The following is a 13,207-nucleotide window of genomic DNA, read 5'->3' as shown; positions in this document are numbered from 1 at the left end:
CGCTGGCGTGGGTTCACACGGTCGGAGGAGAGATTAGATTTACTTTGCCTGATCGGGGGCACAACTGGCGACTCTCTCTCCCAACAGCTCGAAAGGGAAAACGTAGTTTCCGCGACAACGACGCCTGATCGAAATCCGAAATTTCTTGCGTACTTTTTTCGTCTGATTTGAATAGCTTTCGTCCTCCTTGTGAGAAGTGGATGCTAATGATTGTGTTTTTTTTTGGGTCGAAACAAATCATGACATTAGGGAAAATTGCAAAAGTAGAGAAAGGGTGTAATTCCACAGCTTCGTTAAGAAGTATAAGGCGCCAATGTTTGGCAGTAGCTGGATAACCTTTCGACTGGAGAATCGCCCAAAAAACTTTAAAAAAATTTTTGTACTTTTATTGATTAAGTCATAAACATTTTAATTTAATCAATTAAGCCTTACATCTTTTTCACATTTTATCAATTAAATTTATCTGATTAATTCGGGCGGAAATCATTGATGTGAACTTTAGTTATCATATGTGATATGATCGATGCTAATGTTTAATGATATTATTTTGAATTTATTTACTTTTTATCCTTTTTTGTTTCTTTTTTTTTCTCTTTTTCTTCTTTTATTTTCTTCCCCTTTTATCTTCTTTTCATTTCACCATTTCCCTTTTTCCCTCTACCGGCCATCGCTAGGTTTTGTCCATGGTAGGCTGAGGTCCTTGACCTCAAGCGAGGATAACCCTCACCTGAGGCCAACCACCTTTGCTAGCTATTAATGAGACTTGGTGGTGTATGGTGGAGGAAAAAAAAAAGAAAAAAAAGAAAAGAAAAGAGAATAAAAGGAAAAACGTTTTGAAAAAAATATTAATTTATTATGAAAATTATTCACATCAGCAATGGTAATGTCACAAAGATGGTTGGTGTTCACATTAACCATTTTCGATCAAAATTGATTGGATATATTCGATTAACAAAACCTTAAAATGTTTATAATTGAATCGACAAAAAGTGCAATAAGTTTATGATTTTTTTTACCGATTTTTCCCTTTTCAATATATGATATGTTAAATCCTCCTTCCTAAATTCTAACATAGTGCGCCCAAAAAGGACAAAATTCTAACATAGAAACCAATCTTTTTTTTTTTTTTTAAAAACATAGAGACCATTCCAAGAACTATCAACGAATGGACTTTGTAGAAAAATGAGAATAATTTTAAATTAAATAAAGATAAAACATGCAGATGATTTTGAATTTCATCCAAAAGTACACAGAGCATTGATGTCATCTACTTGCATTTCAAATATCTCCACATGCTCATGCGTATGCATTATAAAAAAATTTAAGATATGTTCACTAAAAATCCTAAAACTTGTCACAAAGGTACAATTGAGTTTTAAAACTAACAAAAGTACAATCGAGTTATAAAAATTATCAAATTCGTTCAATCAAGTCACAAAGTGAACATTGTTCATTTAAACTATCGAAAAATGCCGATGTGGTTTTTTTTTTTTTTTTTTTTTTAATTTCTCTCTCCGACATGGCGATGATGTGGCTTAGATTATAATTTATTTAACCAAAATATTAATTAAATAAAATAAAAAATATGTCAAAAAACCAAAAAAAAAAAAAAAATGAAACTATAGCCAAGGGGGCAAACCGTTGTCTCTGTTGACCCTTTCACCAGAAAGGGCTAGTGGGGGTCGGCCAAGGCCAACAACCCTCACCAATGGTAGGTGAGAATCCCTCCACCTAGATCTTGGCAAGGGTTGCCGGTTGGCGGAGGCCTCGGTGACCCTTGTCGGTCGTGGGTGACCCCATTGGCCCTTTTTGATGATGGGAGTGGCGAGGGCCTATTGCCTTTGCCCATGGTGGCAAGGGTAGTCATGATCCCTACAATTTTTTTTTTTCCATTTTTTAGCATTTTTTTATTTTTTTTGCTATTATTATAATAAGATTTAAAGTAAAAAGTGATTAAAAATGCCACTTGGGAAAATGAATTAATTTTAAAATGTTATGTTAGCATTTTTCATTAGACAATTTTACGTTATTAATGGAAGAACTCAATTGCATCAATTTGACAAGTTTTAATATTTGATTACATTTTTCGTAAGTTTTAAAATTTAATTGCACTTTTGCGACAAATTATAGAATTTATATTGTACATATCCCAAAAATTTTGAGTGCACAATATTAAAAAAAAATATTTAAATTTTAAAGCACTATAAAAAAAGATAAAAAGTCACACAAACAGACACATTCAAGACATGTATGTTTTAATTAGCCATTTAACTTTTAAGAATCATGAAACAAATTTTCGCATGACTTTCAAGGGCGTAAAAATTAACGCACGACATATAAGTTTAGTTCACATTACGCAGCACGCAATCGAAATGAACAAATGAAATCCCAAAATTCCCAAAAGAAATTAAAAAAAGCAAAAAAAAAAAAAAAAAAAAAAACAAATTCCTAGAATTTTCGCAGGCCCAATAAGGCACTCCCAAGTTCTCAAGCCCACAAGCCCAGGCCCAAACAATCACCAAGCCCATATCTCTGCCCTAGGAAACCCTCGTATAAATAAACCTCCACGCTTCGCAAACCCTTCTTCTTCTTCTTCATCCCCTCGCCCCGTGCGCCGCGCCGTCGCCGGAAAGGAGCCATGCAGATCTTCGTGAAGACCCTGACGGGGAAGACGATAACCCTCGAGGTCGAGTCGAGCGACACCATCGACAATGTGAAGGCCAAGATCCAGGACAAGGAGGGCATCCCCCCCGACCAGCAGCGCCTCATCTTCGCCGGGAAGCAGCTCGAGGACGGCCGCACCCTGGCCGACTACAACATCCAGAAGGAGTCCACCCTCCACCTCGTCCTCCGCCTCCGCGGCGGCGCCAAGAAGCGCAAGAAGAAGACCTACACCAAACCCAAGAAGATCAAGCATAAGAAGAAGAAGGTCAAGCTCGCCGTCCTCCAGTTCTACAAGGTCGACGACTCCGGCAAGGTCCAGCGCCTCCGCAAGGAGTGCCCCAACGCCGAGTGCGGCGCCGGCACCTTCATGGCCAACCACTTCGACCGCCACTACTGCGGCAAGTGCGGCCTCACCTACGTCTACCAGAAGGCCGGCGGTGATTGAAGGGCCTATGCTGCTCGTTGCCCTTTTTCTTTTAGCGTCTATTCGTTCCATGTTTACAGCTTTCGAGGATTTACATATTCCCTTCTGGATTTTGATTGGTGGTCGCTAAGTCGAGACGTTTTCTTTTCGATGAATACATTTGCTCGTTATAATCGGTTCTTGTTTATGTTTTCTCGAGTGGTATTGCCTCTGTCCGTAGTCATTTAGTGCGTGCTGCTGTGTATGAAGTTGTTCGATTTTCTTTCGGCAGTCGAAGTTGGTCGATTCGTTGTTTGTTGTGAATGAGCGATGAACTGGTTCGATGTGGCTGAACTTAATCCGATGCTTAAGGTTGCCCTTGACATTCATCATGAAGCAACCTGTGTCATCTCGTCTGAAGACCAATCAATGGCCGACCAATGTGTGCAGGGTGGTGTGGAATCTTCGTAGGCTGTAATGCATATGCTAGATTAGTTGCAATCTGCGAAAATGCTTGTGAATGTGAACGAATTGCTGACATGAACTCGCCTGAATGGGAGGCAGATGTGTGGGGGCTTGTTGGAGGTCGATCCTGAGATTACCACACTTAGAGTCGCGGATGGAGAGAGAAACCAAACTGTCTGTTGATGCTGTAGACTTCAGCTTGAGGCCATTATTGCATTTGCCGATCGAATTTGATTGTTTGATTGCTTAAGACGCTTAGTATGACTTTGCACGATTTAGCTCCTTCAGATCACTACTATCATTGCATTGTTGTTCCGTCATCATTTTGTGGCGAGTTCTATTAGATATATAGGTATTTTTGTTCTTTCAATTCTGCTTCTGTTTGATATACTGTGGTTTCTTGGTTTGTTTGAAGCGAAAGGATGATAATGAAAGCCCTGTGGCGGTGGGAAGACTTCTTTCTATCATCCCCTCTCCCCTTCCGGTGTTATATATATTAGTCTAGTTGACATGAAGCTAGAGCGAAAGATTTGTTACTCCATTAGCTTCGCCCATCAGGCCTTATGCTATCATAAGACAGTAACTAAAAATGATGATACAGATTTTCCACTTCTTTTATCGTCCAGAACCCCTATTCCTTTCCATCCTTGCATCTTTCCGAATTGCAAAAGATAATTGGTTTTGCAAATCCGGTTATTGACACATTGGACTTCCTTCCTTTGCATATGCTTTTACTGGTGGAAGGGGAGGAGGATATATGACATTTGACCGAAAGATGTAGATTTCTTCTCTTCCTCTGTTTTGCTTCTCTTAGTCACTCAGTTTTAAGGGTCACACTGTTCTCAATGTCCCTTCTTCACATATGGATGTAGGGGAGCAAATTTGGTCCCTAAAGTGCTTCTGTGGTGTTGCTATTTCATACCATTGGACCGTTCGAGTAGAACAGAGATCTTATCAAGCTTTTTCACCCATTCATGTTTCTTTAAGCTTCTTGAAGTTTTGTCGAATTCATTACTTCTCCTTTTAGCCTTCATTCTGGTGTGTAGTAACTTTGTTTATCCCCTTCAAATTTGTAATTTGGCCAAGTTCTGTTGCGGACAAGAGTCTGCGAACAAGACTGGAAAACAGAAGAATCAAACTTGCGACCATTCTGAGATCAACCGCTGCATCGGATCTGCAGCTGAGGGTGTCAAAGACCACAGTGTCAGCCGACCATTCTTCTTTTGATTCATTTATACAATGCATGCATGTACCAAGACCTAATACCTTTGCATTAACTATACTTTACATTCTGAAAATGAGATGAAATTGTTTAGTGATTGAAGTGGCAAGGGCACGTTGCTGAATCCTGGCTCTTAATTCTCCAAGGCTTTGAAAATCTCCAAGTGATAAACATGGTGTACCTTTCGGATGGTAAATGGAATTAGTATAGTCCATGTCCATGACTACGGAGGATCTTGAGTAACATCACAGAAGCTGCAGTTGAAAATATTGGTGACTCCGTCTGAAATCATGGCGCCAAATATACAAGACCTCTGTTTTTATGCTCGACTGTAAAGATTTATGGGTTAATGAGACATGTGAGTGCGTGATTCACGTGTAAATTCAAGTCCGACATCGCCAATGCCAGTACAATGATCATCTTCCCGCGTAACTTCATATCCAAGGTTTCCTTAGCACCCAAAAAAGAAATGAAGGATTTATGTTTTATTTCGGACCTTTGCCTCATAGTCAGCTGTTTGCAAAAGAAATTAATGAAGTTCTGTATGTGCAGCCTCCTAAAGAGAGTTCTCAGTAAGCAGGGCTCAACTTACTTAACGTCTTAGGACCGGCTTTTCTGAAATATTGTTAACTAAGCCGTGGAGAGTTTGTGTTTCAAACAGAATCCATTCCTCTACACAAGATGGTCCTAAGGCACTCTTAAATCTGAGCTAATTCTTTATGATTTGTTGTGCGAGAATAGCATATTAAGTTAGTCCTCATCTAGGGAACGGTCTCCTTATGATAACTTGGTCACGCCATTTGATATAAGTCACTATCGGGTAACTTGCTTCCTATGGAGTATCTAGTCAATTCCACCATGTGATGGACGATATGATCTATTTGATGAGCTTCCCTAGGTCACTTGGCTGGTCAAACTAACAATAATAGGTTTTTGAATGAAAAATGAGAAATGAAGGTGATAAGATTTTTGCATGTGAGTGGGGACTGTTAGCCAGTTTCACTCTGAGAAAGAAGGAAAAAGAAAATTGAATTTGCTTGAATTTAATGCATGTGAAGCAACAATTGAGCAGCAATTGCATAGAAATTTGAAGGGGCGCATGTCAATTATACTTGCCTAATTTCAAGAAAGACAAATCCTAAGATTCCTCTTTTCCTTGTCTGTACACCCTTCTAGAGACTCCCCCTCTCCACTAGAATGGTATTCATTGTGCACTTTCACTGTCAGAGTGAAGCGCGGATGGCATGTAGGGAGACGGAGGTGAGTTAATAAACAGACAACAACCCATGAAACAAAGAGGCACGAGTCACCTCAGGTGCATAGAACTTCGTTCCTTTTATCATTTGAAACTGTGAGCAAGTTCAAAAAGAGGAGAGAACGACTTGACTAGGTTTTAGGTTTATAGGGCTGTCACACTAGTAAAGTCATGTGTTGACTCTTAGGCATAATCACTGAGACATCCTGAAATAATGCTTAAGCTTTTGTTCAGGAACAGCTTATTCTATAAAGGGTAGCTAGTCTTTGACCTTTTCTCGGCATGATAAAATGATTGTCCACTGTGATTAGGCCCTCGACTAGCAACTTAGAAAGCCCTGTAACAAGCAATAATATCAAGAAAGAAAAAAATAAGAAAGGACTGGAGAGCCGTTCAACACATCTATAAATCCTCCTGGAAATTGCAATATCTCCAATCACAGGCATTGCTCTCTCTCTCTCTCTCTCTCTCTCTCTCTCTCCCTCTCTCATGGCAACGATAGATCACCTCCTAAGTCTTTCGGAGCAGATTTGTTATGTCCAATGTGGTTTTTGCACCACCGTTTTACTGGTGATTATATTAGAGATGCAATGGCATAGATAGTAACACTACAGTTGAATTTTCTGTTTCACTGTGTTTTATGTCTTGCATACAGGTAAGTGTTCCATGCAGCAGTTTGTCCTCGGTGGTCACAGTAAGGTGTGGTCATTGCACAACCCTCCTCTCTGTCAACATGATGAAAGCCTCCTTCGTTCCTCTCCATCTTCTAGCTCCTCTTAGCCACGATGGGGTACTTATAACTCTCTTCATTTAGGTTTCTCGACTGTACTTTTGTGGCCTTCACCAGTAAAATTTTTCGCTTCCTCATGATAATGCTGCCTTTTCTAGTAAATGAAGTCTTTAAGAGCCTAGTCATGTGCATTATACCCAACCATTTTTTAGCATAGACAGAATTGAGGATCCAGATTGTGCAGAAGCTCCTTACAATTTTTTGAAGACTAGCCATGTGCATTGTACTCGACCATCATACTTTTATCATCTTTCTTCCCAAGAATGATTTGAAGATGTATCAATTCTGTCGCATCACTGTTCCTGTAGCTCAAGACTTAAGTCGATTCTCATCTTGTAAATTCTAATCAATATTTACTTCCTGGACTAGCCAAAAGAAGAGTTTCAAGAGATGGAAGTCCAGAAAAATGTCGAGCTGTACAGCCCTTCTTTCGTGAATTCTTCTGAAGTTGAAGATGAGGAGACCATTGCCATAACTCGCGTTGTTAACAAACGTAAGGACCTTCCTCGTTTAAGTCAAGTTCATGCCATTGACATGCTAATCTCTGGTTAATTTCTCCAAGGATCAGAGGCACTAACAATACTGTTTAATTTTATTCAGCCCCAGAGAAGAGACAAAGGACTCCATCTGCATATAACCGCTTCATTAAGTAAGCCGAATGTTTATCTGTTAAAATTTGTTGGCTATTACCGAATTTTAGAAAACTTAAAGTGAATATATGCCGCAGAGAAGAGATCAGGAGGCTCAAGGCGCAAAATCCAAACATTCCTCACAAAGAAGCCTTCAGTCAAGCTGCGAAGAATGTAACTTCTATTTCGGCCCCTTGAATTCATCTATAAATTTACACTTTGCAATATCCTCCAACTAAAAAAAAAATTAGGTGAAAATTAATATGTTGCTCCAAGCCAGAGTTTTGTGCACTGCACCTAATTAACTGAATTCATGAGTTACATTTCCCATTTTCAGTGGGCACAATTCCCGCAGCATCAATTTAAAGGAGATAATGGAGAGAGCTTTGTGCAGGAAGTGGAGAGGGAAAAATCGATCTCTGATGATTCAATTGAGGTACTAAATTTATTAGCAGAAAACTGTGATTTAGCTCAGTCCTTAGGAAGAGGAATGCAAATGTTTGCTAAATAATTGCGATTAATTTCATTGGCAAATTGATTCAGTGATGCAGTTTAAGTATAACATCATAATTATTAACATCTTAACCACGATGAAAGTAATTTTATTATGTATCTTATCTTATATTGGATAACTGTACTATCAACGCTGAGAAACCTTCACTTCGTAGTTATAAGTGTTGATTTGGATTATAGAACTTCACATGGTCCTTAAAAATCACGGTAGAGGAAATTCCATCGACCTACAAATTTCAATCGCTCGGACTTACGAGCTTAATTTTCACAAGTTTTCATTTGTACACCACCTTCAATGATGCAAACTATGTGCCTCCATAAGCATGTAGTCCCAGCCGCCGGTTCATGTGCCCACTTAGATACATATGTTTCTTTCTGGCGGGCAGTTTCTAATTTTCCCTTGGTATCCGTAATAAGGCTTCTCATTATCACCTAACATTGTAGTAGGTCCTTAAGGCTTTTTTATAGTTAGTTCGAATCATTAGCACAGGCTTAGTTAGGATGTTATTGAATTGGATCCTTAGGTAACAAGATATGGATGTCCTTAGAAGCTTTGCTAGTGCTAAACTTTGTCGGAACTCTCATGCAAGTAATCACAATCTAAAATAATCATAATCAAAGAGGGTCTAGTTAAGTATATTTTACTATTTAGAATATTTAATTTTCAAGACACTGATTGTGCATAACACGAGAGCAATCAGTGCATTGAAAACTGTAAAGTCTCCTAAATTGATTTCTTAATAATGGGTCATGGAGCGCTCATTAACCAACTACAATCAAATGTTGCTCTATTTCTCTTATGGACAAGCTAGCAACTAGTTTTGTTCCAAAAGCATCTTAAATCTTAAAGCACTATAAGAAGTCCAAGTTCCTTCAACAACATGCACTAACGACTGAGAGAGTTGTAATTACCCATGAAAGTGTCGGATTCCAAGAAGTTGTAACACACAAATGGACTTAACGGTTGAGTCTCAACCTTAAAAAGGATAGCCACTGATCATCCAAAAAGGGTTCAAGAAAGGGAAACCATTCAATATAAGGACATTGTCAATTTCTAGAAGTTGAAGCATTAGTTGTGAAATTTATGAGTTACCCAATAAAGAAAACACCGTAGAGATCCAAACTACTTTGCTCAGCTCATAAGTTGGAAATGACCTAAAATGGATGCATGATCTTGTTCCTTGGAAAAACTTTTGCAGGTGAGCGGAGAAGGCAATGGATTCCGTGAAAGAAAGGTGGCCCGGCATTTTATATGGGAAAAGACGCCCTTTGATTATTGAAGTGGAGAGAGAGAGTTTGCTTCTTCAAGAAACTTTCTCTTTCAGTACTATTCAAACTCTCTCATTAAGTGCATCATTATAACTCCAACTGGTTAGACGCTCTCTTGGAAATGAGGTTTCACTGCAAGCGCTCTCTCTCCCTCTCTCTCTCTCCCTCCCTCCCTCCCTCCCTCTGTGTCTCTCTCCCTTTTGACCGATGAACTCAAGTTGAGTTCTAGACTTCTGTGACTCCTGCTTTCTTGTCCTAATGCAACTATTTGTTATCTTCATTTTGCGCTAAAAAACATGTAGAGGAAGTGATTTCCATATATATGCCCATTACGTTACGTTCTTCTTTCTTTTCCCCTTTTATCTTTTGCTAGAGATAACGATAATAGCTTATGGAAAAAAATTAAGAAATTGATGTTGCAAACTCTTCGGTTACGCTGCTAAACACGGTTCACTTGTTCTAGCTAAGACGTTTTATAGTCTGCCACATTAATTTGCGAACTGATTTTATTATTCAAACTTAAAATTGTTAGCTTATTACTTCTGTTTTGGTTGAGGGTGCATAAATGACATGTCCTCATGGACCGCTTCTGGCATGGATGACTGCGAAAGGATTGCGAGAGTAATGTTTCTCCATATATAATAAGATGCTGAAATTAGTAAATTAACTACAGAACTTTGCTAAGTGATCTTTCATCATGAGATAAGTGACACAATGAAATCAACATAATAAAAACCCTGAAAAAGTGAAGCTATGATTGACCCCAAACATAACTTCTCCTACAGAACTTTGCTGCTTTCCCGTCTTTCCATTGTCTATTCCTCGCCAACCATGGCATTGTCCGAAAATATGGACCTGAAATTAAGATGTGACATGCTTGTTTAGTAGTGTTTGTAAGATTTAAATCTGACACCTTCATACACAAGAAAAGAACCTGGATGCATAAGTATATAGAATTAGGTAGCTTCATTTTCTTTGGTCACCTCGTGGACATCAATCCAACCTTAGATCATCAGCATGCAATTTCGGAAATAAATTCCCATATGCATATGGATTTGACAAAATTACTTGCGTAGTATGGGCTATGACCATGAGCAATAGCACTGAAATATGCTTGAAAGAAGTCCCTATTCTCCTTTAGTAGTTCTCTCCAAACTGCAAGAGAAGAAAACCATCATTTAAAAAGAATTATTATGATATGTACGTATGCTATGAAAAGCTGAAGGATGTTAACCATACGCATGTTCATGCATCGGGGATTGCTAGTATATTTGTGTGAGATACAAAATATTAGCACAACCAAAAAAAAAAAGAGCTTAGGAAAATCCATTAAATTACTTGGAACCTTAGTTTAAGAAAGATGTAGTTCCATGTCGAATCCAAGAATTTAAGTAGAAGAAATCAGTCCATCAGTGATTTTGATTGTAATTCTCTCTATTAGTTTTAAGCCTTTAAACAAGTGAGACCTGTGAACGTGATGATTGGATGAATTCCGGCATGGCGGTACAAAGCCTTGATGCATTGATCTCGGGTCATGTGCAGTAACAAGCATCTCTCTATAAGATGCTGTACCTGTAAATATTAGCACAAACACAGAAAAATCCATATATAAGTTCTCTTTCCAACATGAAAAAATTGGGGGAAGAGAGAGAGAGAGAGAGAGGTGCATACGAGGCGAATGTAGGAATGCGGGTGGCAATGCAAACAAGGAAAGTGGTCAGGCTGATAATACATGGCGTATAGGAATATGAAAATGGACAAAAAAGAACTCGAGTCATATACTATGGAGCAAAGACAAGAAGACAGATTGCAACAAGATATTTGGGAGGGAATGAGGAAGTATATAGATGAGAGAGAGAGAGAGAGAGAGAGATGAAACGTAAGAATGAGTAGTTGTTATCCGCAGGATATCAGGGTGCAAGGCCAAGAATTGATGAGAAATCCAAAGGAGATAAGAGACAAGTGATAGTCTTTTGGCTTTGAAGAGAGACTAAAAGAAAAAAATGAAGGAAAATAAAATTTGGGTTTTTGAGATTGGACAGGATGCGAAGGCAGCCCTTCATTATCACCTGTGCCCTCCGCTCCCCTTATTTTCATCCATCAATTCTCAGGACCCCACTATCGTAGTGTCGTCTTCAAGTGAGTTAATGCGATCTGTATTTCCAGGCACCTTCGTTCTTCCTATAGCTTGAATTAAGCCAAGGCCAGTGTCTTTTCATGACGTGGTCCAAAGTGTATGCATTCTCTATCGACTTATTTTTCTTTTTTCAAACCATTATCAAGTTTCAACAACACGATTCGTGTCATTCTCCGATAGCTTAAAACTTTTTAGGTTAAACGCTTGTTGTACAATCATTTCGTACATTCCCACGGTCTCCTCAGTAAACTTTAGCTACACCCTTCCATGTTCCGAGTAATAACATGTAATGGGAAAGCTTTTTTTGATTGAATGGTCGTACGTGGTCTTGTCTCCAACCTCGGAAATGGCCGAAAGAACACTGCAACCGCAGAATACGATCGACCGACATTGGCTGGACCCGACTCGACCGAGTAATCATGATCGGCAGCTCGGGAAATTTCTTTTCTGCCGCCGAGTGCCCAAGGGCAATACTTGTTGTATATACTAAGAAATCCATGTCATTTTTTCCTTCCGTATTCGGTATCTGTCTGAAAAATCGAACTTGAACTTTGAGAAAACGAATCTCCATGAGCAACATTTTTTATGGAAGGAGAACATGATCGTAACTTCAGCATCGCGACTTCAATAACCAGCCAAATTTTCAAGCTTAATCGGCACTTTGTTGCCGAGGAACTGAGAGATGCCCCTTCCTCTTTTAATCAAGTCAGCTGACATACATGTTAGGTCAGCTGCAACAAGACTGAGGACAACGGTCGAAAAGAGTTCTGCTCAATTGCTTCAAGGGTTATAAATTACGCAATCGGTCCATTGTCCTTTCGGTGAACATTAAACCACACTCTTCTCCATGTTCTTCGATTCAATGTCCACCTCGCAGATTTGGTTCTTTGATTCGATGATGGATTTTATCCCCGCGGCATGAAGGCAATGCATTATGGACGTATCCCTTGCAGGAGGTCCGGATGGATCTCCGTATTTGGTCGCTGATCATGTTAGATCCCCTAGAAAACAGCTAGCGATACCACGAGAATTAAACGGTTGGAGCCAGAATAAGCCATTGATGCCGTTAGAAAAGACAGACAAGTGGAGCAGCGGGGGAACGATCATCTTCGTCTGCGACGAGCTCGCTCAAGAGGTCTTCTTGTTTTTTGGACGACCTCGCTCAAAGGCCAGAACCCAAAGCGAACGAATTGCAGTTCAGGCCCACGAAACGTGTGCAGTGAGTTTCGTCGTTCTTTGCATTCTTGGAGAGAGGTGGACGAGCTTTTATCGAAATTGAAGCATGGGTTGCGAATGTCCTCGATTTAGAAGTGACAAATTAACTTGATTCTAATCTCTTAAAATCTCTTCTCACGTTTGAATTAATAAAAAGTAGTGATTACTGAGATTTTAAGAGAGTCAAACGAGTCTGTTTAATCGAAAGATTCGACTTTGGGAGAAAACAAAACACCGTTTTACTCTTACACTTGATGCCCTCTTTGATCATAGCTCAAAAAGCTTTATATGGAGTCTTATGCTGCTTGATCTAGCCAGAATTCTCTTGTTACTAGATTCCGACGAGGTGATACCCCTCGCAGACTATTATATCTTAGTATGGATAGTCTATCTTTGGACGAATTCTACTTTAACAATTTGTTCAGTGCACGAAGGATCAGTCTTAGAACTTGCGAATCTCCTAGGATCAGCCTCAATGGATGTAAAGATAAACAGCATCGAAGGAACAAGAAGAGGCTTAAGGCAATGGAGGGTTTCTTTCTTATTGGAATAACTAATGAGGCCTCCCTCCCTTCTTTAAGGCCTCAACTGTCGACTAATTGCCGAACCCACGGGTGTCGGAAATTTCACCCTAACTTCGAGGCT

General features: G+C 39.4%; 3 protein-coding genes across 6 annotated transcripts; 2 read left to right on the top strand and 1 right to left on the bottom strand.

Annotated features, from left to right (window-relative positions):
* The first annotated feature begins 2,576 nt into the window (after positions 1–2,576).
* Positions 2,577–3,283, top strand: LOC104433524 (ubiquitin-40S ribosomal protein S27a). The gene has a single exon (XM_010046305.3). The coding sequence runs from the start codon at positions 2,639–2,641 to the stop codon at positions 3,107–3,109; it is 471 nt and encodes a 156-aa protein (XP_010044607.1). The 5' UTR covers positions 2,577–2,638; the 3' UTR covers positions 3,110–3,283.
* A 114-nt stretch (positions 3,284–3,397) lies between these two features.
* LOC104435625 (axial regulator YABBY 4) lies at positions 3,398–9,221 on the top strand. Its single transcript, XM_039307198.1, has 8 exons — positions 3,398–3,509; positions 6,452–6,579; positions 6,665–6,799; positions 7,169–7,292; positions 7,400–7,448; positions 7,527–7,602; positions 7,766–7,864; positions 9,141–9,221. Exons 1-8 carry the CDS (start codon positions 3,398–3,400, stop codon positions 9,219–9,221), a joined length of 804 nt encoding a protein of 267 aa, XP_039163132.1.
* Positions 9,222–9,823: 602 nt separating this feature from the next.
* LOC104433525 lies at positions 9,824–11,073 on the bottom strand. Of its 4 annotated transcripts, none has more exons than XM_010046306.3 (4): positions 10,882–11,073; positions 10,677–10,782; positions 10,283–10,365; positions 9,824–10,065 (listed from the first exon to the last, which is right to left on the bottom strand). In XM_010046306.3, exons 1-4 carry the CDS (start codon positions 10,942–10,944, stop codon positions 9,931–9,933), a joined length of 387 nt encoding a protein of 128 aa, XP_010044608.2. In that variant the 5' UTR covers positions 10,945–11,073; the 3' UTR covers positions 9,824–9,930. The 4 variants fall into 4 exon arrangements, with proteins under 4 accessions (XP_010044608.2, XP_010044609.2, XP_010044610.2 ...); XM_010046307.3 differs by having other exon boundaries at positions 9,866–10,065; positions 10,279–10,365; XM_010046308.3 differs by having other exon boundaries at positions 9,866–10,065; positions 10,300–10,365.
* Positions 11,074–13,207: the final 2,134 nt, after the last annotated feature.

This window comes from Eucalyptus grandis, chromosome 2, assembly GCF_016545825.1.
Source record: "Eucalyptus grandis isolate ANBG69807.140 chromosome 2, ASM1654582v1, whole genome shotgun sequence".
Taxonomy (NCBI): domain Eukaryota; kingdom Viridiplantae; phylum Streptophyta; class Magnoliopsida; order Myrtales; family Myrtaceae; genus Eucalyptus; species Eucalyptus grandis.
This window is presented reverse-complemented; position numbering and strand designations above follow the sequence as displayed.

Bases quoted from the DNA above. Each gene is read 5' to 3' on its own strand.
- LOC104433524 (XM_010046305.3), top strand. From the start codon at position 2,639: ATGCAGATCTTCGTGAAGACCCTGACGGGGAAGACGATAACCCTCGAG.
- LOC104435625 (XM_039307198.1), top strand. From the start codon at position 3,398: ATGAACTGGTTCGATGTGGCTGAACTTAATCCGATGCTTAAGGTTGCC. The intron at 7,449-7,526 runs GTAAGCCGAATG...TATATGCCGCAG, and splicing joins GCATATAACCGCTTCATTAA to AGAAGAGATCAGGAGGCTCA. The intron at 7,603-7,765 runs GTAACTTCTATT...TCCCATTTTCAG, and splicing joins TCAGTCAAGCTGCGAAGAAT to TGGGCACAATTCCCGCAGCA.
- LOC104433525 (XM_010046306.3), bottom strand. From the start codon at position 10,944: ATGTATTATCAGCCTGACCACTTTCCTTGTTTGCATTGCCACCCGCAT. The intron at 10,783-10,881 runs GTATGCACCTCT...TAATATTTACAG, and splicing joins CGCATTCCTACATTCGCCTC to GTACAGCATCTTATAGAGAG. The intron at 10,066-10,282 runs GCAAGTAATTTT...TCTTAATTTCAG, and splicing joins ATGGTCATAGCCCATACTAC to GTCCATATTTTCGGACAATG.